The sequence below is a fragment of the Apium graveolens genome, unplaced genomic scaffold, assembly GCF_009905375.1.
Source record: "Apium graveolens cultivar Ventura unplaced genomic scaffold, ASM990537v1 ctg2599, whole genome shotgun sequence".
NCBI lineage: Eukaryota > Viridiplantae > Streptophyta > Magnoliopsida > Apiales > Apiaceae > Apium > Apium graveolens.
Window position 1 is genome coordinate 25412 of NW_027417731.1, and position 23048 is coordinate 48459.

General features: G+C 29.7%; 1 protein-coding gene across 1 annotated transcript; it reads right to left on the bottom strand.

Annotated features, from left to right (window-relative positions):
- Nucleotides 1–8880: 8880 nt before the first annotated feature.
- On the bottom strand, nt 8881–9738 carry LOC141700616 (histone H3.3-like). The gene is made up of 4 exons (XM_074504320.1): nt 9667–9738; nt 9487–9563; nt 9311–9401; nt 8881–9197 (listed from the first exon to the last, which is right to left on the bottom strand). The coding sequence occupies exons 1-4, from the start codon at nt 9736–9738 to the stop codon at nt 9027–9029; spliced, it is 411 nt and encodes a 136-aa protein (XP_074360421.1). The 3' UTR covers nt 8881–9026.
- Between the last annotated feature and the right edge of the window lie 13310 nt (nt 9739–23048).

A 23048-nucleotide genomic window follows, 5' to 3' on the forward strand; every position in this document is an offset into this window, starting at 1 on the left:
AGAGGAAAACTAACCTCTTGGTCACAGGTTCGAATCCCACGGGAGGAGTATCTATGATTATACCTCCCGATCCAAAGCCTGTCACTTAAATGCGGTTTACCTTGGTTCACGTGGTTTGCAGGCTATTACGTGAACCCGTAGGGTTTAGCCGGTGCGCACCCGAAGGGTAGCGGCTGCGGGTTACCTACGATAAAAAAAATACATAACTAGAGTTCACATTTGTTTGTATTAAAGAATAGTTATACATGTGTTCAATTCATATAATATATAAAATTTTAGATTGGTATTATTAAGAAAATGATAATAAATTAACAATATTTCATAATTTTGTACCCAATGGGTGATAGATAAAGAAAATTGAGAAGTATATAACACTAATTAAAATAAATTAGTAACGGCTAGCACACATCTATATTAAAGAAATGATTTTTTTAATAAAAATAAAATATCATATTACAATACAAGAAAAACGGGTATTTCCTACCGAGGAATTGGTAGGAAATGCCCCAAAATCTATAGGAAATGATGAAATTCCTAGGTGGGAAATAACATCGGTGAGAAATGAGTATGATCACAGTGAATGTGGCCCCACATGATGATTTGGACAGCCACATGTCGAGGACCCACATGCCAAGTAAGACGCGAATTCTTCAAGAAGTTGTAGGAGATGAAGCATACTTGTGGTTTGACTGGGTACTTGTGGTTTCTCTACACCCGTGTAGACATTGATAATCCTGATGATACTGCTATGAAAGCTGGAATAAAAGTATCTAAATTATCTATTTTGGTTCATCATCTGGTCATGCTCCCACTCTTAATACTCATAGGGCTTATGAATGGAATCACTCTTGGGACTACCAAGTGAAAAGATCTCTCTGGAATCTGCTCAGACTTTAGTTGATCATTCTGTTCATTTGGTTTCTAATTCTGATATGAAAGCGTCTATCAATGCTACAACAGTTTTAGTTAAAGGATTGCATTCTTCTGTCTCTACACTCAAGAAAGATAATGTTGATCTTAGAGAAAATATTGTTGATTTTTCAGTGATTATTAAAGGAACAAACAAACATAATGGCTTGATCAAGAGGATGTTCAGCATGGAAGCTAAGCAGGATCAAATTTCTGAGAAGCTCGCAGCTCTGGAAGCAAGTCAGACTACAACAAATTCTAAGTTGGATGTTATTCTCTCTCTTCTACAAAGTCTAGATGCCAAAAAGGGGGAGATAGTACCAAAGACAAAGTGTCAACCTGAATCAGTTTTGAAGAGAATACCAATTCCGATGATGGTGATAAGCAAGCAAAGAAGACCTCTGATGTTGTGAGAGTTTAAACTGGAACTGGAATTCAAAATCAAACTACACAGTCAACTCAAGTCTCTAAGGGTAGATCACATGGATCTAATTTAGAAGTTGCTCGTGTTACTCCAAGTTCAATTCCTGACAACAAAGAAACAAGTTCTGATTCTTTTCCTGACACTGATAGAGTGATAGTAACTCCTCATTATGTTAAAATTGAAGAAGAAGAAATTCTATTTTGAGTGGATTTAGAGATTCTTTCTGCTTATTGTGAAGCCTTTAATGTTGAAAACTTCAAGGAAGAAGAAATAGTTTTTGACAGAGATAAAAGAGCACGGGAAGAAAAATCAGAATTGCTGTTGATAAAGCAAATCAAGCATACAGGAACATGCGTAAAAGACCTCAAATGAATAGATGGAGGAGTATAGATAAGAAGATGTTACATGAAAGAGCAGAAAGAAAAGCTCAAGTATTTCCAAAAATCAAGAACCAATATAAACTCTTGCTGATAGTCCTGGTCAGGAAGTAATTGTTGATCATCTGGAAAGACTTGAAGTTGTGAAGATTATACTTGACAAACATGATGGTTCAGAACCTGAACAGAAGATCTTACTCTTATTGCAAAATGATCAAATTCAAGTTCTTTCACTTGATGAACTGATGATCATGTCAACAAAGGAACTGAAATACATTCACTATTTGCTAAGAGTTGAAGATGAAACTTGAAGGTTATGGTCGAACATGATTCTTGCCAATATCAGAAAAAAGATACTGGATGATGCTCAATATTAATTTGGATCATATATTCCTACATACATAAATTTCAAAAGGCAAGAAGTCAATATGACGAAAGGAGGAGCTATTATTGAAAATGTTCTTACACAGACAAAAAACCATGAATCCTGATGGTTCTAATGCTTGTTATGTGACACTGGACGAGTTGATGATTGAAAGAATTCCCATCATAAACTTAAGGGCTTCTATCTATCAACTGTCAAATTAATATGAATATGGGAAAAACTAGAATATCAGATTAGAAGAGATATTGTTGAAAAAGTTTGATGATAGATTTAAAGTTTTTGTTCAAAGATACTGTAGAGTTTATCAATAAATATAAAAATTAAAGTCTAAAATACAGTATGCTTTGTACTCTACAATTTATCTCTTTGGTTTTTGGCACTAGACATTACTTTGGAATTTATGCTTATTCTGCAAAGCATAAATTGGCGGAGAAATTTTAATAATTATCTATGTCAGGGATCGATTTATCAAGGCGTCAAGATCTGAGAGAGGAATTAGAATATGTTAAGCCAATTAGGATATGTTTGACAGTCAGGATATGTCAAGCCGTCAGGATAAGATTACTATCAGGATCTGAGTGGATAAGTCAATTCTGCGAGATAAATCATGAGGTGCTGATTTGTAGGATCGTAGTTGATTTAGATATATATAGAAAGTAGAAGAGTTATACCTGTAACATATCTTGTATTTGATAGGGATTGATTGTAGCTATGTAGTATATAAACACAGAACAGGTTAACACTTTATGTGTGGTGCTTAACTCGAGTATTCGCATAAATATTATCATGGCCAGTTTCCTGCATGTGAATGCCCTGGTTATGGAGTCAAAAACAAATTACCATTGCCTCCTCAAGTTTTTCTTGTTTAGCCTGGACATGTCCATCTTTTCACTATAGTTGATAAAGTCCATGAATTCAACCAATTCCTGAGTTATGGCAGCTTCAACAAAGTTGTCTATTGGAATACACAGGACCTTGTTGATGTCCTCGGCATTGAACTCCGCAGAAATACCCCTAATTGTACGGTTAACCATCATGAAAACTGCTTGATTCTCATGAACAACGGTGTTCATGACTACAGTGCTCCAGAAATCGTTCAAGACATCCAGGTAGAGCTCTGGGTTTACAGTTAATCCTCCTGAAATATAGGAATCAGAAATAAACTTGACAAAGCACTTAAAGTTATTAGGTTCTTGAGTTGGATCCACAAAAGCCAGATAATTGGTTCCATCCTTGGAAATAACAGTTCTCATATTGTTAGCAACCATTAAAGAGTTTGCGTTTTAGTGGGTAAGTGATTTGAGAAAGAAAAAGTTGAAACGAAAGAGATTGGTGAAATTTTGCAGAAAATATGTCAATTGAGATCTCAAAAGCGTAAAGAGGGGTTATATCGAGATGTCTGGGTATTTATAGGGTAGAGATGTGACTTGTCAAAAAGTGAATAATGAACTGTTAATATTTGCTTGTAGAGAAGTCTCATGACCTATAGAGAACTCAAGTACAGATGTCACTTTCTTGACTCTTATCGAGAACTAGATAGTGACTTATCGAGATGTTGTACAAATACCCAGTTTGTCCTTATTGGTTTAAATTATTCCAATTTATATTGAAGAACTCAACATAAAATTAGAATAGATTTTATATCAAAAAAAATTTTATCTTGTACTTAAGAATTTTGTATTTGATCTTGAACCTATATATTCATATATAGATATATATATATATATATACGTGCATGCAAACTGTCTTTAACTATAAAATTACAAAAAAAATAAATAAATAAAACTCATACAAAACTTTGGTTAACACATATATAACTTAAATTAAAATACAATTACATATATTTACGACAATTAATTTTAAATATTCATAAAAAGTACGTGTAAATTCATATGTAATAAAGTTCTAATATGGTACAAAGACTATAATCTTACCATATGATACGGAGCTTAGTAGTTACATTGGCAAATCAACTCAAACTCATCGAGCTGCAAACAAGTCAAGTTCTTTTTTAACCGAGCCGGGTTTAATTATTTTTAAAAAAATGAAACGAGCTGATCAGAGTGTAACGACCGAAAGAATAGTAATGTTCAATATGGATTATTAAACTTTTTCTTATAATGATATAAACATTATCGATCTACACTTGTTTTTTAAATCTATATATATTTATTTTTGACATCGAGGTTTAAGAATATGTCCAATTTTATTTTACACTGTTTAGAAAATGCTAATATTAGAAATCGTACATTACTTTTTAAAATATAGATGTCAAAATTTTATTATGTTCTAATATTTTACTAAAATCGGGTGTATGTAAATTACAGGTTATTTAATGATGTTCATGAAATTATGAAAAAATTGGAGACAAATAAATCATGATTAAAATGTTTGATAGTTCTCTTATGAAAAAATTAAGCGTTAAATTTTGAAATATGAACGACATTTCCATAATAATTAAATTATTAATAAACGACGAGAAAAATATATTTATAAATATATTAGTGATTAGTAATAATTTATCATTTGTAATATATATCATTATAAATAATTTTTTATAACAGAATTCTAACTGAGTTCGAGCTGATTCCGAGCTAAATTATTACCGAAACCGGACTAGTCCAAGCGATTTCGAGTTTAACGAGCCGAGTACTAGTTTAAAAGAAAAAAGCTCGGCTTCACTCGTTTACTCAACCGAACTCATTTTCATGTTTAAGATCGTTTTAACTAAGGAGACGAGACGAACTGAATTCACTTAAACGAGCCGATCTCCAGTGTTGTTCATAATAATTACAGTATGATTAGCCTTGGGCAACAACCAGGAAATGATGTTTCAATAAATAACATGAATTGATAAATATATACAGAAGGGCAACTGTTCCAGGGCGGTATCTATGTGGCTTCCTATAGGCACCAGATGTTGGAGCACGCATACGAGCAACCTGTGATGGAGAACAAAACACAGAAATGTTAGGAGAAGATATATCAAGTTAGGAGAAGATAGATCATAATGTATTGTATTATAGGCATTTAATAAGATGTAACCTTGTGTGTGAGCTGCTTTCAAGGAACCTTTCCTCCACTAGATTTACGAGCAGTTTGCTTGGTACGAGCCATCTAAAAATAAAATAAGAATGGTTTTCAATCATGGGAAGAACTTTAAACTGTACTTCATATAGAGGAAAAAAATAAAGAGAAATGGTCACTTAATAAATTACCTAGCTATAATTCTTCTTCAAATATTTTGAGGTTTATTTTCTCTTTATCACTTCCTAGTGAAGATGTATATAAAAGTTTGAAGAACAAATGGGGAGGGGGAAACTGTTTTTATATATGGGGCACGGGGATTATGTTTTGATTTAACAGTTACAAGTTGCTCATGATGTGCTTAGTAGTTTCTACATGAATTGACGGCTCTTAAGTGTAGTTTTGTGAGTTCCCGGCCCCTCCATCTGACGGTCTATAATCAATCTTAAAGGTAGGTGCGGATCATAAATCCTACTCAATGTGTTCTTATTGGAGTGTTCAAAAAATTTTGGATCGAGGATCTTTTATAGATAAAATGGTAATAATTCTAAAATTAATAAAAATCTAGATGATTGTGTGCAAAATATGCAAAGATTTAAAAAAATATTTTAATTTCTAAAAATAATAGAAGATTTTTACAAATGGGCTTACTAATAACTAGACTAAATTAACCCGAGTAATCACAGTAGACCAATAAATTTTGATTATAAAATCCGGTACAAACTTTTTTATGTACAAACTTTTTTGGTTATTACATATATTACTGGAATTTAACATCATTTAACAATAAATGAGTAAATTTTGGTTATTACATATATCACTTGAATTTAACATCATTTAACAATAAATGAGTAAAATTTTTAAAAATATTTACTATATACGTACAACATTTTCATAACATTTCATAATTTATGAAAAAGTTGCAAAAATTTCTACAAAATTCTCATATTTTCTTATAGCTATGCTCAACAAATACATAACTAGAGTTCAAACTCGTGTGTGTTAAACAATAGTTATGCATGTGTTGAATTCATATCATATATAATTTTAAATTAGTATTATTAATAAAATTAAAATAAATTAACAATATTTTATAATTTTTGTACCCAATAGTTTTTGGGTGAACTGATAAAGAAAATTGAAAAGTATATAATATTAATTTAATAAAATTTTAGTAATGACTAAGCACACTTCTATATTAAAGAAATAATCTTTTGGTTTTTTGAAGAAAAATAAAATATCATATTATGTGCCCTAATTTAATACTGGCGAATGAGAAGGATATCGAAGAAATAAATTACATTTATTTATTAAAATTTAAGTTATTAGTGAATAAATGATGTTTAACCCGGGTTATATAAGTAGAATCAAAAAAACTGTAATCTTGTACTTAAGAATTTTGTATTTGATCTTGAACCTATATATTCATATATTGATATATATATAGGTGCATGCAAACTGTCTTTATCTACAAAATTACAAAAAAATAAATAAATAAAACTCATATAAAACTTTGGTTAACACGTATATAAGTTAAATTAAAATACATTTACATAAATTTACGATAATTAATTTTAAATATTCATAAAAAGTACGTGTAAATTCATATGTAATAAAGTTCTAATATGGTACAAAGACTATAATCTTACTATATGATACGGAGCTTAGTAGTTACATTTGCAAATCAAATCAAACTCATCGAGCTGCAAACAAGTCAAGTTCTTTCTGAACCGAGCCGAGGTTAATTATTTTAAAAAAAATGAAACGAGATGATCAGAGTGTAACGACCGAAAGAATAGTAATGTTCAATATTGATTAATAAACTTTTTCTTATAATGATATAAACATTATCGATCTACACTTGTTTCTTAAATCTATATATATTTATTTTTGACGTCGAGGTTTAAGAATATGTCCAATTTTATTTTACACTGTTTAGAAAATGCTAATTTTAGAAATCGTACATTACTTTTTAAAATATAGATGTCAAAATTTTATTATGTTCTAATATTTTACTAAAATCGGGTGTATCTAAATTACAGGTTATTTAATGATGTTCATGAAATTATGAAAAAATTGAAGACAAATAAATCATGATTACAATGTTTGATAGTTCTCTTATGAAAAAATTAAGCGTTAAATTTTGAAATATGAACGACATTTCCATAATAATTAAATTATTAATAAATGACGAGAAAAATAAATTTATAAATATATTAGTGATTAGTAATAATTTATCATTTGTAATATATATCATTATAAATAATTTATTATAACAGAATTTTAACTGAGTTCGAGCTGATTCCGAACTAAATTATTACCGAAACCGGACTGAGTTCAAGCGATTTTGATTTTAACGAGCCGAGTACTAGTTTAAAAGAAAAAAGCTCGGCTTCACTCTTTTACTCATCCGAACTCATTTTCATGTTTAAGATCGTTTTGACTAAGGAGACGAGACTAACTGAGTTCACTTAAACGGGCCAATCTCCAGTATTGTTCTACTCTTGAATAACTGTGATATCAAGTTTTTCTTTTGTTGAGGTGGTTAGTGTGTGTGAGCAAATCTTTACAAATTGACATTTGATTGCATCATCAATATTGTGCTAAATTCAAAATTAAACTATTTAAGTTTACTGACTAAGACTCACGATCCAAAATATTTTTACTTTATTTCTTCTCTAAATATTATTGTATTTTAATATTTATAAAAGACTTGTAGTAGTAGACTCGGTTAAAAACCCAATATTTCACCAAATAAAATCTGAAGGAATAATTATTTGAAAAAAATGTTCAAAAAATAAGAAATATGTAGTGGCAGACCATAGAAAGGAGGAGTAAATGAATGGTAATCTCATGGTGTAGGAGCAGAGGAGCTAGAACAAGCTTACATTAAGGAATAAAAATGGAGGAATAGGTAGGACAAATATATTGATTAGATGTGAATAAAGTGATTTATTTTAAAAAAAAATTATTAGTTTGGATTCTCATTTTTCATGTGTCTCTTATCAAAACAAACTTATTTAAGGTAAATATACTATTTTTAATTTCATAATGCATTTTAACAATTTCAGATTTCCTCATTGTGATAAATTATCTTCTTTCCTAATATTATTGAATACCAAAAAGAAAAAGCATGTCCTCATTGAAGATTAACTCAACATATATATTTTTTCTTCATAACTCCCACATAAATCATCAATTCTCAAACTTACAATTATAGAAAAGTTAGGAGATATATCATACTGAATTCTAGAGTTTGTTTAGTATTGATCCGATTGAATATCAAATGTATAATCATCAAAATTAATAAAACACAAACTAAATAAACTATATATCATAATTTTCAAAATTAAAATAACAAAATTTGAATTAAAATAATAAATGTTATGAACAAAGACTATCAAAAAAGTCAAATTGACCCATGCTTTTAGAGATGGTGAGAGGGGCAAATTGGAAAATGAGGAATGTGTGAGTGGCATCTCCTGGCTAGAACAATCTTTCATGAGGTAATACATACAACAAGGAATAGAAATTGAGGAATAAGGGTACAAATATATTAAATTTGAATAAAGTAATTTTTTTCACTAAATTTCATTAGTTTGGATTCTCATTTTTTTCTAAATTTTTATTAGTTTGGATTCTCATTTTAATAAGTAAACTAATTAAAGGTAAATGTACTATTTTTCATTTCTTATTACATTTTAATAATTTAGGATTTCCTCATTATTTGAATTATCTTCTTTCCTAATATTAGTGAATACCGAAAGAAAAAGGTATCTTCCTCATTGAAGATTAACTCAACATATATAATTTTTCTTCATCACTCCCACATATATCAGCAATCCTCAAACTTACAATTACAACTACTATTTTAATTAAACTGCTCTCGGGCAGAATCAACTGCTTAAGCACACTCTCCGCGGATCCTCCTTGCCAGCTGAATGTCCTTTGGCATTATTGTCACCCGCTTAGCATGAATTAAACACAAGTTGGCATCATGGAATAGGCCTACCAGGTAGGCCTCCGATGCCTCCTGTAGAGCCAGGACTGCATGGCTCTGGAAACGCAAATCACTCTGCAACAAATTCACTATTGCAAATTAGAAATAAATTTGGCACATGCCATACACAGAGATAAGGTTTCTCTTGGGTAAAGTTATTTGAAAAAATATACTAAAAACTAATTAACCTTAATTCCTTGAGCAATTTCACGTACAAGCCTCTGGAATGGAAGTTTTAATATCAAAAGCTGAGTAGTCTTCTGATACTTACGGATCTCACTACAAGAAATTACTGTATGATTAGCCTTGGGCAACAACCAGGAAATGATGTTTCAATAAATAACATGAATTGATAAATATATACCGAAGGGCAACTGTTCCAGGGCGGTATCTATGTGGCTTCCTATAGGCACCAGTTGTTGGAGCACGCATACGAGCAACCTGTGATGGAGAACAAAACACAGAAATGTTAGGAGAAGATATATCGAGTTAGGAGAAGATAGATCATAATGTATTCTATTATAGGCATTTAATAAGATGTAACCTTGTGTGTGAGCGGCTTTCGAGGAACCTTTCCTCGAATAGATTTACGAGCAGTTTGCTTGGTACGAGCCATCTAAAAATAAAATAAGAATGGTTTTCAATCAATACCTTTGATGAATACTATATGACATACATATAATTAGATAGATCAGAATTCCTGGGAAGAAATTTAAATTGTACTTCATATAGAGGAAAAAAATAAAGAGAAATGGTCACTTAATAAATTACCTAGCTATAATTTTTCTTCAAATATTTTGAGGTTTATTTTCTCTTTATCACTTCCTAGTGGATGTATATAAAAGTTTGAAGAACAAATGGGGAGGGGGAAACTGTTTTTATATATGGGGCAGGGGAATTATGTTTTGATTTAACAGTTACAAGTTGCTAATGATGTGCTTAGTAGTTTCTACATGAATTGACGGCTCTTAAGTGTAGTTTTGTGAGTCCCCCCCCCTCCATCTGACGGTCTATAATCAATCTTAAAGGTAGGTGCGGATCATAAATCCTACTCAACATGTTCTTATTGGAGTGTTCAAAAATATTTGGATCGAGGATCTTTTATAGATAAAATGGTAATAATTCTAAAATTAATAAAAATCTAGATGATTGTGTGCAAAATATGCAAAGATTTAAAAAGAATATTTTAATTTCTAAAAATAAGAGTAGATTTTTACAAATGGGCTTACTAATAACTAGACTAAATTCACCCGACTAATCACACTCGACCAATAAATTTTGATTATAAAATCCAGTACAAATTATGTACAAACTTTTTTGGTTATTACATATATCACTCGAATTTAACATCATTTAACAATAAATGAGTAAATTTTGATTATTACATATATCACTTGAATTTAACATCATTTAACAATAAATGAGTAAAATTTTTAAAAATATTTACTATATACGTACAACATTTTCATAAAATTTCATAATTTATGAAAAAGTTGCAAAAATTTCTACGAAAGTCTCATATTTTCTTATAGCTATGCTCAACAAATACATAACTAGAGTTCAAACTCGTGTGTGTTAAACAATAGTTATGCATGTGTTGAATTCATATCATATATAATTTTAAATTGGTATTATTAATAAAATCAAAATAAATTAACAAAATTTTATAATTTCTGTACCTAATATTTTTTGGGTGAACTAATTTAGTATTGGCGAATGAGAAGGATATCGAAGAAATAAATTACATTTATTTATTATAATTTAAGTTATTAGTGAATAAATGATGTTTAACCCGTGTTATATAAGTAGAATCAAAAAAATTGTTATCTTGTACTTAAGAATTTTGTATTTGATCTTAAACCTATATATTCATATATAGATATATTTATATATATATAGGTGCATGCAAACTGTCTTTAACTACAAAATTAAAAAAAATAAAAAAATAAAACTCATATAAAACTTTGGTTAACACATATATAACTTAAATTAAAATACAATTACATATATTTTACGACAATCAATTTTAAATATTCATAAAAAGTACGTGTAAATTCATATGTAATAAAGTTCTAATATGGTACAAAGACTATAATCTTACTATATGATACGGAGCTTAGTAGTTACATTTGCAAATCAAATCAAACTCATCAAGCTGCAAACAAGTCAAGTTCTTTCTGAACCGAGCTGAGGTTAATTATTTTTAAAAATATGAAACGAGATGATCAGAGTTTAACGACCGAAAGAATAGTAATGGTCAATATTGATTAATAAACTTAAATCTATTATATTTATTTTTGACGTCGAGGTTTAAGAATATGTACAATCTTATTTTACACTATTTAGAAAATGCTAATTTTAGAAATCGTAAATTACTTTTTAAAATATAGATGTCAAAATTTTATTATGTTCTAATATTTTACTAAAATCGGGTGTATGTAAATTACAGGTTATTTAATGATGTTCATGAAATTATGAAAAAATTGGAGACAAATAAATCATGATTACGATGTTTGATAGTTCTCTTATGAAAAAATTAAGCATTAAATTTCGAAATATGAACGACATTTCCATAATAAATAAATTATTAATAAACGACGAGAAAAATATATTTATAAATATATTAGTGATTAGTAATAATTTATCATTTGTAATATATATCATTATAAATAATTTATTATAACAGAATTTTAACTGAGTTCGAGCTGATTCCGAGCTAAATTATTACCGAAACCGGACTGAATCCAAGCGATTTCGAGTTTAACGAGCCGAGTACTAGTTTAAAAGAAAAAAGCTCGGCTTCACTCTTTTACTCATCCGAACTCATTTTCATGTTTAAGATCGTTTTGACTAAGGAGACGAGACGAACTGAGTTCACTTAAACGAGCCGATCTCCACTATTGTTCATAGCTAACTCTGTTTATTTATAGCTAACTCTATTTATTTATCGCCCTACTCATGAATAACTGTGGTATCAAGTTTTTCTGTTGTTGAGGTGGTTAGTGTGTGAACAAATCTTTATAAATTGACATTTGATTGCATCATCAATATTGTGCTAAATTCAAAATTAAACTATTTAAGTTTACTAACTAAGACTCACGATCCATAATTTTTTACTTTATTTATTCTCTAAATATTATTATATTTTTATATTTATAAAAGACTAGTAGTAGTAGACTCGGTCAAAAACCCAATATTTCACCAAATAAAATCTGAAGGAATAATAATTTGAAAAAAAATGTTCAAAAAATATTTTAATTTATGTCCAAATTCTAAAGACAACATATGTTTTCAAGATCGGCATCCTATGTGTTCAGATTTGAACCATGCTTCTATTAGAGATGCTGGTGTAGGAGAGGGGCAAATGGAAAAATAAGAAATATGTAGTGGCAGACCAAAGAAAGGAGGAGTAAATAAATGGTGTCTCATGGTTGTACGAGAAGAGGAGCTATAACAAGCTTACAATAAGGAATAAAAATGGAGGAATAGGTGGGACAAATATATTGATTAGATGTGAATAAAGTGATTTGTTTTAAAAAAAAATATTAGTTTGGATTCTCATTTTTCATGTGTCTCTTATCAAAACAAACTTATTTAAGGTAAATATACTATTTTTAATTTCATAATACATTTTAACAATTTCAGATTTCCTCATTGTGATAAATTATCTTTTTTCCTAATATTATTGAATACCAAAAGGAAAAAGCATGTCCTCATTGAAGATTAACTCAACATATATATTTTTTCTTCATAACTCCCACATAAATCATCAATCCTCAAACTTACAATTATAGAAAAGTTAGGAGAAGAGAGATCATACTGAATTCTATTATAGGCATTTAATAAGATATGTAACCTTGTGTGCCAGCTGCTTTCTCTTAACCTTTCATCCACTAGATTTACTAGGGGGTTCGTTTGGTATCAGCCATCTACAAATAAAATAAGAATGGTTTTCAATCAATACCTCTTATGAATACTAAATGACATACCAATAATTAGATAGATCAAAATGCCTAGGAAGAACTTTAAACTATACTTCATATACAGGAAAAAATTAAAAGAGAAATAATCACTTAAATTACCTAGTTATAATTCTTCTTCAAATATTTTGATATTTATTTCTTGTTTATCACTTTCTAATGAAGATGTATATAAAAGTTTGAACGAACAAATGGGGATGGGGAAACCTCCATCTAATGGTCTATAATCAATCTTAAAGCTAGGGTAGGGATCATAAACTTCATTCGATCAACGTGTTTTTATTGGAGTCTTCAAAAATGTTTGGATTGTGGATCTTTTTTTAATAAAAAGGTAATAATTCTAAAATTATAGAAAATATAGATGATTGTGTGCAAAACATACTAAGATTTATACATGGTACAAATTTTGTTGGTTATTACATATATCACTTGAGTTTAACATCATTTAATAATAAATGAGTAAAATTTTGAAAAACATTTATTTTATACATACAACATTTTTACAATATTTCATAATTTATTAAAAAATTGCAAAACTTTCTACGAAATTATGATATTTTCTTATAGCTAGTGCTCAAAAAATACATAACTAGAGTTACCCGCAAGGGTTGGCTCAGTTGGTTAAAGAGAGGAAAACTAACCTCTTGGTCACAGGTTCGAATCCCATGGGAGGAGAATCTATGATTATACCTCCCGATCCAGAGCCTGTCGCTTAAATGCGGTTTACCTTGGTTCAGGTGGTTTGCAGGCTATTACGTGAACCCGTAGGGTTTAGCCGGTGCGCACCCGAAGGGTAGCGGCTGCGGGTTACCTACGATAAAAAAAATACATAACTAGAGTTCACATTTGTTTGTATTAAAGAATAGTTATACATGTGTTCAATTCATATAATATATAAAATTTTAGATTGGTATTATTAAGAAAATGATAATAAATTAACAATATTTCATAATTTTGTACCCAATAGGTGATAGATAAAGAAAATTGAGAAGTATATAACACTAATTAAAATAAATTAGTAACGGCTAAGCACACATCTATATTAAAGAAATGATTTTTTTAATAAAAATAAAATATCATATTACAATACAAGAAAAACGGGTATTTCCTACTGAGGAATTGGTAGGAAATGCCCCAAAATCGATAGGAAATGATGAAATTCCTAGGTGGGAAATAACATCGGTGAGAAATGAGTATGATCACAGTGAACGTGGCCCCACATGATGATTTGGACAGCCACATGTCGAGGACCCACATGCCAAGTAAGATGCGAATTCTTCAAGAAGTTGTAGGAGATGAAGCATACTTGTGGTTTGACTGGATATGGTGACAATGATGCCCCAGCTTTGAAGAAGACAAACATCGAAATTGGCATGGCCGATGCTATTAACGCATGCTTCTGACATTATTCTTAAGAAAATTAGGCTTTGATTACTAATGTTTTTGATTTTCCTATTGTTTACTAAAATCCTTTGGATTGGTTTGGTAATGAAAATTATGTATTGGTTAATCAAATGCAATACTATTGGTTGGTTTTTGATTTTATCTATTTTTTTGTATGTATATAATTTAATCAGTCAAATATTTAACATCAGTTTATATAACTATAAATTATGTATAAAATGTTTATCTACATAATAAATGTTTTTAAAAAATTGATATAAAAAGCCCATTCTCTACAGCTACGAAAACATCAGTTTTTAAATAACCAGACATTAGTTTATAGCTGATGTATATTAACGAGACATCGCCTAAAACCGATGTTTATGTACATATTTGACATCAATATTTGCAAGGAGCTGATGCCTGGGGTGATTTTTAACAACGATTCGGGACCGATGTGAAATCAAAGGAACTGATATCTGAGATGACATTTCATATCAGTTTTGGACTGATGTGAAAAAAAATACTTTTCTCTACACCCGTGTAGACATTGGTTTTGAAGGAAATAGACATCAATTCAGAACTGGTGTATATTGATCTTTTTCTAGTAGTATTTAAGGATCATCACAGGCAACTAAGCCTTCTAAGTCAAATCCTGATTTAAAGCTCAAAGGCATAGTTCCTGACACTAATTTTGATGTTCTTGAGAAATATTCTGGTGATGATGCTGAGTCTGATGATTCTGATGATGATGATAATCCTGATGATGATAATCCTGATGATGCTGCTCTGAAAGCTGAAATAAAAGTATCTAAATTGTCTATTTTTGGTTCATCATCTGGTCATGCTCCCACTCTTAATACTCATAGGGCATATGAATGGAATCACTCTTGGGACTACCAAGTGAGAAGATCTCTCTGGAATCTGCTCAGACTTTAGTTGATCATTCTGTTCATTTGGTTTCTAATTCTGATATGAGAGCATCTATCAATGCCACAACAGTTTTAGTTAAAGGATTGCATTCTTCGGTGATTATTAAAGGAACAAACAAACGTAATGGCTTGATCAAGAGGATGTTCAGCATGGAAGCTAAGCAGGATCAAATTTCTGAGAAGCTCGCGGCTCTCGAAGCAAGTCAGACTACAACAAATTCACTATTGCAAATTAGAAATAAATTTGGCACATGCGATACACAAAGATAAGGTTTCTCTTGGGTAAAGTTATTTGAAAAAATATACTAAAAACTAATTAACCTTAATTCCTTGAGCAATTTCACGTACAAGCCTCTGGAATGGAAGTTTTAATATCAAAAGCTCAGTAGTCTTCTGATACTTATGGATCTCACTACAAGAAATTACTGTATGATTAGCCTTGGGCAACAACCAGGAAATGATGTTTCAATAATAACATGAATTGATAAATATATACCGAAGGGCAACTGTTCCAGGGTGGTATCTATGTGGCTTCCTATAGGCACCAGTTGTTGGAGCATGCATACGAGCAACCTGTGATAGAGAACAAAACACAGAAATGTTAGGAGAAGATATATCAAGTTAGGAGAAGATAGATCATAATGTATTGTATTATAGGCATTTAATAAGATGTAACCTTGTGTGTGAGCTGCTTTCCAGGAACCTTTCCTCCACTAGATTTACGAGCAGTTTGCTTGGTACGAGCCATCTAAAACTTAAATAAGAATGGTTTTCAATCAATACCTTTGATGAATACTATATGACATACATATAATTAGATAGATCAGATTTCATGGGAAGAACTTTAAACTGTACTTTATATATATAGAGGAAAAAAATAAAGAGAAATGGTCACTTAATAAATTACCTAGCTATAATTCTTCTTCAAATATTTTGAGGTTTATTTTCTCATTATCACTTCGTAGTGAAGATGTATATAAAAGTTTGAAGAACAAATGGGGAGGGAGAAACTATTTTTATATATGGGGCAGGGGGATTATATTTTGATTTAACAGTTACAAGTTACTAATGATGTGCTTCGTAGTTTCTACATAAATTGACGGCTCTTAAGTGTAGTTTTGTGAGTTCCCCGCCCCTCCATCTGACGGTCTATAATCAATCTTAAAGGTAGGTGCGGATCATAAATCCTACTCAACGTGTTCTTATTGGAGTGTTCAAAAATATTTGGATCGAGGATCTTTTATAGATAAAATGGTAATAATTCTAAAATTAATAAAAATCTAGATGATTGTGTACAAAATATGCAAAGATTTAAAAAGAATATTTTAATTTCTAATAATAATAGCAGATTTTTACAAATGGGCTTACTAATAACTAGACTAAATTCACCCGAGTAATCACGCTCGACCAATAAATTTTGATTATAAAATCCCGTACAAACTTTTTTATGTACAAACTTTTTTGGTTATTACATATATTACTAGAATTTAACATCATTTAAGAATAAGTGAGTAAATTTTGATTATTACATATATCACTTGAATTTAACATCATTTAACAATAAATGAGTAAAATTTTTAAAAACATTTACTATATACGTACAACATTTTCATAACATTTCATAATTAATGAAAAAGTTGCAAAAATTTCTACGAAAGTCTCATATTTTCTTATAGCTCTGCTCAACAAATACATAACTAGAGTTCAAACTCGTGTGTGTTAAACAATAGTTATGCATGGGTTGAATTCATATCATATATAATTTTAAATTGGTATTATTAATAAAATCAAAATAAATTAACAATATTTTATAATTTTTGTACCCAATATTTTTTGGGTGAACTGATAAAGAAAATTGAAAAGTATATAATATTAATTTAACAAAATTTTAGTAATGACTAAGCACACTTCTATATTAAAGAAATAAACTTTTGGTTTTTTGAAGAAAAATAAAATATTATATTATGTGCCCTAATTTAATATTGGCGAATGAGAATGATATCGAAGAAATAAATTACATTTATTTATTAAAATTTAAGTTATTAGTGAATAAATGATGTTTAACCCGAGTTATATAAGTAGAATTAAAAAAATTGTAATCTTGTACTTAAGAATTTTGTATTTGATCTAAAACCTACATATTCATATATAGATATATATATATAGGTACATGCAAACTGTCATTAACTACAAAATTACAAAAAACTAAATAAATAAAACTCATATAAAACTTTGGTTAACACATATATAACTTAGATTAAAATACAATTACATAAATTTACGACAATTAATTTTAAATATTCATAAAAAGTACGTGTAAATTCATATGTAATAAAGTTCTAATATGGTACAAAGACTATAATCTTACAATATGATACGGAACTTAGTAGTTACATTTGCAAATCAAATCAAACTCATCGAGCTGCAAACAAGTCAATTTCTTTATGAATCGAGCCGAGGTTAATTATTTTTAAAAAAATGAAACGAGATCATCAGAGTTTAACGACCGAAAGAATAGTAATGTTCAATATTGATTAATAAACTTTTTCTTATAATGATATAAACATTATCGATCTACACTTGTTTCTTAAATTTATATATATTTATTTTTGACGTCGAGGTTTAAGAATATGTCCAATTTTATTTTACACTATTTAGAAAATGCTAATTTTAAAAATCGTACATTACTTTTTAAAATATAGATGTCAAAATTTTATTATGTTCTAATATTTTACTAAAATCGGGTGTATGTAAATTACAGGTTATTTAATGATGTTCATGAAATTATGAAAAAATTGGAGACAAATAAATCATGATTACAATGTTTGATACTTCTCTTATGAAAAAATTAAGCGTTAAATTTTGAAATATGAACGACATTTCCATAATAATTAAATTATTAATAAACAACGAGAAAAATATATTTATAAATATATTATTTATTAGTAATAATTTATCAATGGTAATATATATCATTATAAATAATTTATTATAACAGAATTTTAACTTAGTTCGAGCTGATTCCGAGCTAAATTATTACCGAAACCGGACTGAGTCCAAGCGATTTCGAGTTTAAATTGTCTATTTTTGGTTCATCATCTGGTCATGCTCCCACTCTTAATACTCATAGGGCTTATGAATGGAATCACTCTTGGGACTACCAAGTGAGAAGATCTCTCTGGAATCTGCTCAGACTTTAGTTGATCATTCTGTTCATTTGGTTTCTAATTCTGATATGAAAGCATCTATCAATGCCACAACAGTTTTAGTTAAAGGATTGCATTCTTCTATCTCTACACTGAAGAAAGATAATGTTGATCTTAGAGAAAATATTGTTGATTTTTCAGTGATTATTAAAGGAATAAAGAAACATAATGGCTTGATCAAGAGGATGTTCTGCATGGAAGCTAAGCAGGATCAAATTTGTGAGAAGCTCGCAGCTCTGGAAGCAAGTCAGACTACAACAAATTCTAAGTTGGATGTTATTCTCTCTCTTCTACAAAGTCTAGATGCCCAAAAGGGGGAGATAGTACCAAAGATAAAGTGTCAACCTGAATCAGTTTCGAGGAGAATACCAATTCCAATGATGGTGATAAGCAAGCAAAGAAGTCCTCTGATGTTGTGATAGTTCAAATTGGAACTGGAATTCAAAATCAAACTACACAGTCAACTCAAGTCTCTAAGGGTAGATCACATGGATCTAATTTAGAAACTGCTCGTGTTACTCCAAGTTCAATTCCTGACAACAAAGAAACAAGTTCTGATTCTTTTCCTGATACTGATAGAGTGATAGTAACTCCTCATTCTGTTAAATTTGAAGAAGAAGAAATTCTATTTCGAGTGGATTTACAGATTTTTTCTGCTTATTGTGAAGCCTTTAATGTTGAAAACTTCAAGGAAGAAGAAATGGTTTTTGACAGAGAAGAAAGAGCACGGGAAGGAAAAATCAGAATTGCTGTTGACAAAGCAAATCAAGCATACAGGAACATGCGTAAAAGACCTGAAATGAATAGATGGAGGAGTACAGATAAGAAGATGTTACATGAAAGAGCAGAAAGAAAAGCTCAAGTATTTCCAAAAATCAAGAACCAATATAAACTCTTGCTGATAGTCCTGGTCAGGAAGTAATTGTTGATCATCTGGAAAGACTTGAAGTTGTGAAGATTATACTTGACAAACATGATGGTTCAGAACCTGAACCGAAGATCTTACTCTTATTGCAAAATGATCAAATTCAAGTTCTTTCACTTGATGAACTGATGATCATGTCAACAAAGGAACTGAAATACATTCACTATTTGCTAAGAGTTGAAGATGAAACTTCAAGGTTATGGTCAAACATGATTCTTGCCAATATCAGAAAAAAGATACTGGATGATGGTCAATATTAATTTGGATCATATATTCCTATATACATAAATTTCAAAAGCCAAGAAGTCAATATGACGAAAGGAGGAGCTATTATTGAAAATGTTCTTACACAGACACATAACCATGAATCCTGATGGTTCTAATGCTTGTTATGTGACACTAGACGAGTTGATGATTGAAAGAATTCCCATCATAAACTTAAGGGCTTCTATTTATCAACTGTCAAATTAATCTGGATATGGGAAAAACTAGAATATCATATTAGAAGAGATAATGTTTAAAAAGTTTGATGATAGATTTAAAGTTTTTGTTCAAAGATACTGTAGAGTTTATCAATAAATATAAAAATTAAAGTCTAAAATACAGTATGCTTTGTACTCTACAATTTGTCTCTTTGGTTTTTGGCACTAGACATTACTTTGGAATTTATGCTTATTCTGCAAAGCATAAATTGGCGGAGAAATTTTAATAATTATCAATGTCAGGGATCGATTTATCAAGGCGTCAAGATCTGACAGAGGAATTAGGATATGTTAAGCCAATCAGGATCTGTTTGACAGTCAGGATATGTCCTCGGCATTGAACTCCGCAAAAATACCCCTTATTGTACGGTTAACCATCATGGAAACTGCTTGATTCTCATGAACAATGGTGTTCATGACTACAGTGCTCCAGAAATCGTTCAAGACATCCAGGTAGAGCTCTGGGTTTACAGTTAATCCTCCTGAAATATAGGAATCAGAAATGAACTTGACAAAGCACTTAAAGTTATCAGGTTCTTGAGTTGGATCCACAAAAGCCAGATAATTGGTTCCATCCTTGGGAATAACAGTTCTCATATTGTTAGCAACCATTAAAGAGTTTGGGGTTTAGTGGGTAAGTGATTTGAGAAAGAAAAAACTTGAAACGAAAGAGATTGGTGAAATTTTGCAAAAACTAGGTCAATTGAGATCTCAAAAGCGTAAAGAGGGGTTATGTCGAGATGTCTGGGTATTTATAGGGTAGAGATGTGACTTGTCAAAAAGTGAATAATGAACTGTTAATATTTGCTTGTAGAGAAGTCTCATGACCTATAGAGAACTCAAGTACAGATGTCACTTTCTTGACTCTTATCGAGAACTAGATAGTGACTTATCGAGATGTTGTACAAATACCCAGTTTGTCCTTATTGGATTAAATTATTCCAATTTATATTGAAGAACTCAACATAAAATTAGAATAGATTTTATATCAAAAAAAAATTTATCTTTTACTTAAGAATTTTGTATTTGATCTTGAACCTATATATTCATATATAGATATATATATATATATATATATATATATATACGTGCATGCAAACTGTCTTTAACTACAAAATTACAAATAAATAAATAAATAAATAAAACTCATACAAAACTTTGGTTAACACATATATAACTTAAATTAAAATACAATTACATATATTTACGACAATTAGTTTTAAATATTCATAAAAAGTACGTGTAAATTCATATGTAATAAAGTTCTAATATGGTACAAAGACTATAATCTTACTATATGATACGGAGCTTAGTAGTTACATTTGCAAATCAACTCAAACTCATCGAGCTGCAAACAAGTCAAGTTCTTTTTGAACTGAGTCGAGGTTAATTATTTTTAAAAAATGAAACGAGCTGATCAGAGTTTAACGACCGAAAGAATAGTAATGTTCAATATCGATTAATAAACTTTTTCTTATAATGATATAAACATTATCGATCTACGCCTGTTTCTTAAATATATATATATATTTATTTTTGACATCGAGGTTTAAGAATATGTCCAATTTTATTTTACACTGTTTAGAAAATGCTAATTTTAGAAATCGTACATTACTTTTTAAAATATAGATGTCAAAATTTTATTATGTTCTAATATTTTACTAAAATCGGGTGTATCTAAATTACAGGTTATTTAATGATGTTCATGAAATTATGAAAAAATTGAAGACAAATAAATCATGATTACAATGTTTGATAGTTCTCTTATGAAAAAATTAAGCGTTAAATTTCGAAATATGAATGACATTTCCATAATAATTAAATTATTAATAAACGATGAGAAAAATATATTTATAAATATATTAGTTATTAGTAATAATTTATCATTTGTAATATATATCATTATAAATAATTTATTATAACCGAATTTTAACTGAGTTCGAGCTGATTCCGAGCTAAATTATTACCGAAACCGGACTGAGTTCAAGCGATTTTGATTTTAACGAGCCGAGTACTAGTTTAAAAGAAAAAAGCTCGGCTTCACTCTTTTACTCATCCGAACTCATTTTCATGTTTAAGATCGTTTTGACTAAGGAGACGAGACGAACTGAGTTCACTTAAACGGGCCGATCTCCAGTATTGTTCATAATAACTCTGTTTATTTGTAGCCCTACTCTTGAATAACTGTGATATCAAGTTTTTCTTTTGTTGAGGTGGTTAGTGTGTGTGAGCAAATCTTTACAAATTGACATTTGATTGCATCATCAATATTGTGCTAAATTCAAAATTAAACTATTTTAGTTTAGTGACTAAGACTCACGATCCAAAATATTTTTACTTTATTTCTTCTCTAAATATTATTGTATTTTTATATTTATAAAAGACTTGTAGTAGTAGACTCGGTTAAAAACCCAATATTTCACCAAATAAAATCTGAAGGAATAATAATTTGAAAAAAATGTTCAAAAAATATTTTAGTTCATGTCCAAATTCTAAAGAGAACATTTGTTTTCAAGATCGGCATCCTATGTTTTCAGATTTGAACCATGCTTTTATTAGAGATGCTCGGGAAGGAGAGGGGCAAATGGGAAAATAAGAAATATGTAGTGGCAGACCAAAGAAAGGAGGAGTAAATGAATGGTAATCTCATGGCTGTAGGAGCAGAGGAGCTAGAACAAGCTTACATTAAGGAATAAAAATGGAGGAATAGGTAGGACAAATATATTGATTAGATGTGAATAAAGTGATTTTTTTTAAAAAAAAATTATTAGTTTGGATTCTCATTTTTCATGTGTCTCTTATCAAAACAAACTTATTTAAGGTAAATATACTATTTTTAATTTCATAATGCATTTTAACAATTTCAGATTTCCTCATTGTGATAAATTATCTTCTTTCCTAATATTATTGAATACCAAAAAGAAAAAGCATGTCCTCATTGAAGATTAACTCAACATATATATTTTTTCTTCATAACTCCCACATAAATCATCAATTCTCAAACTTACAATTATAGAA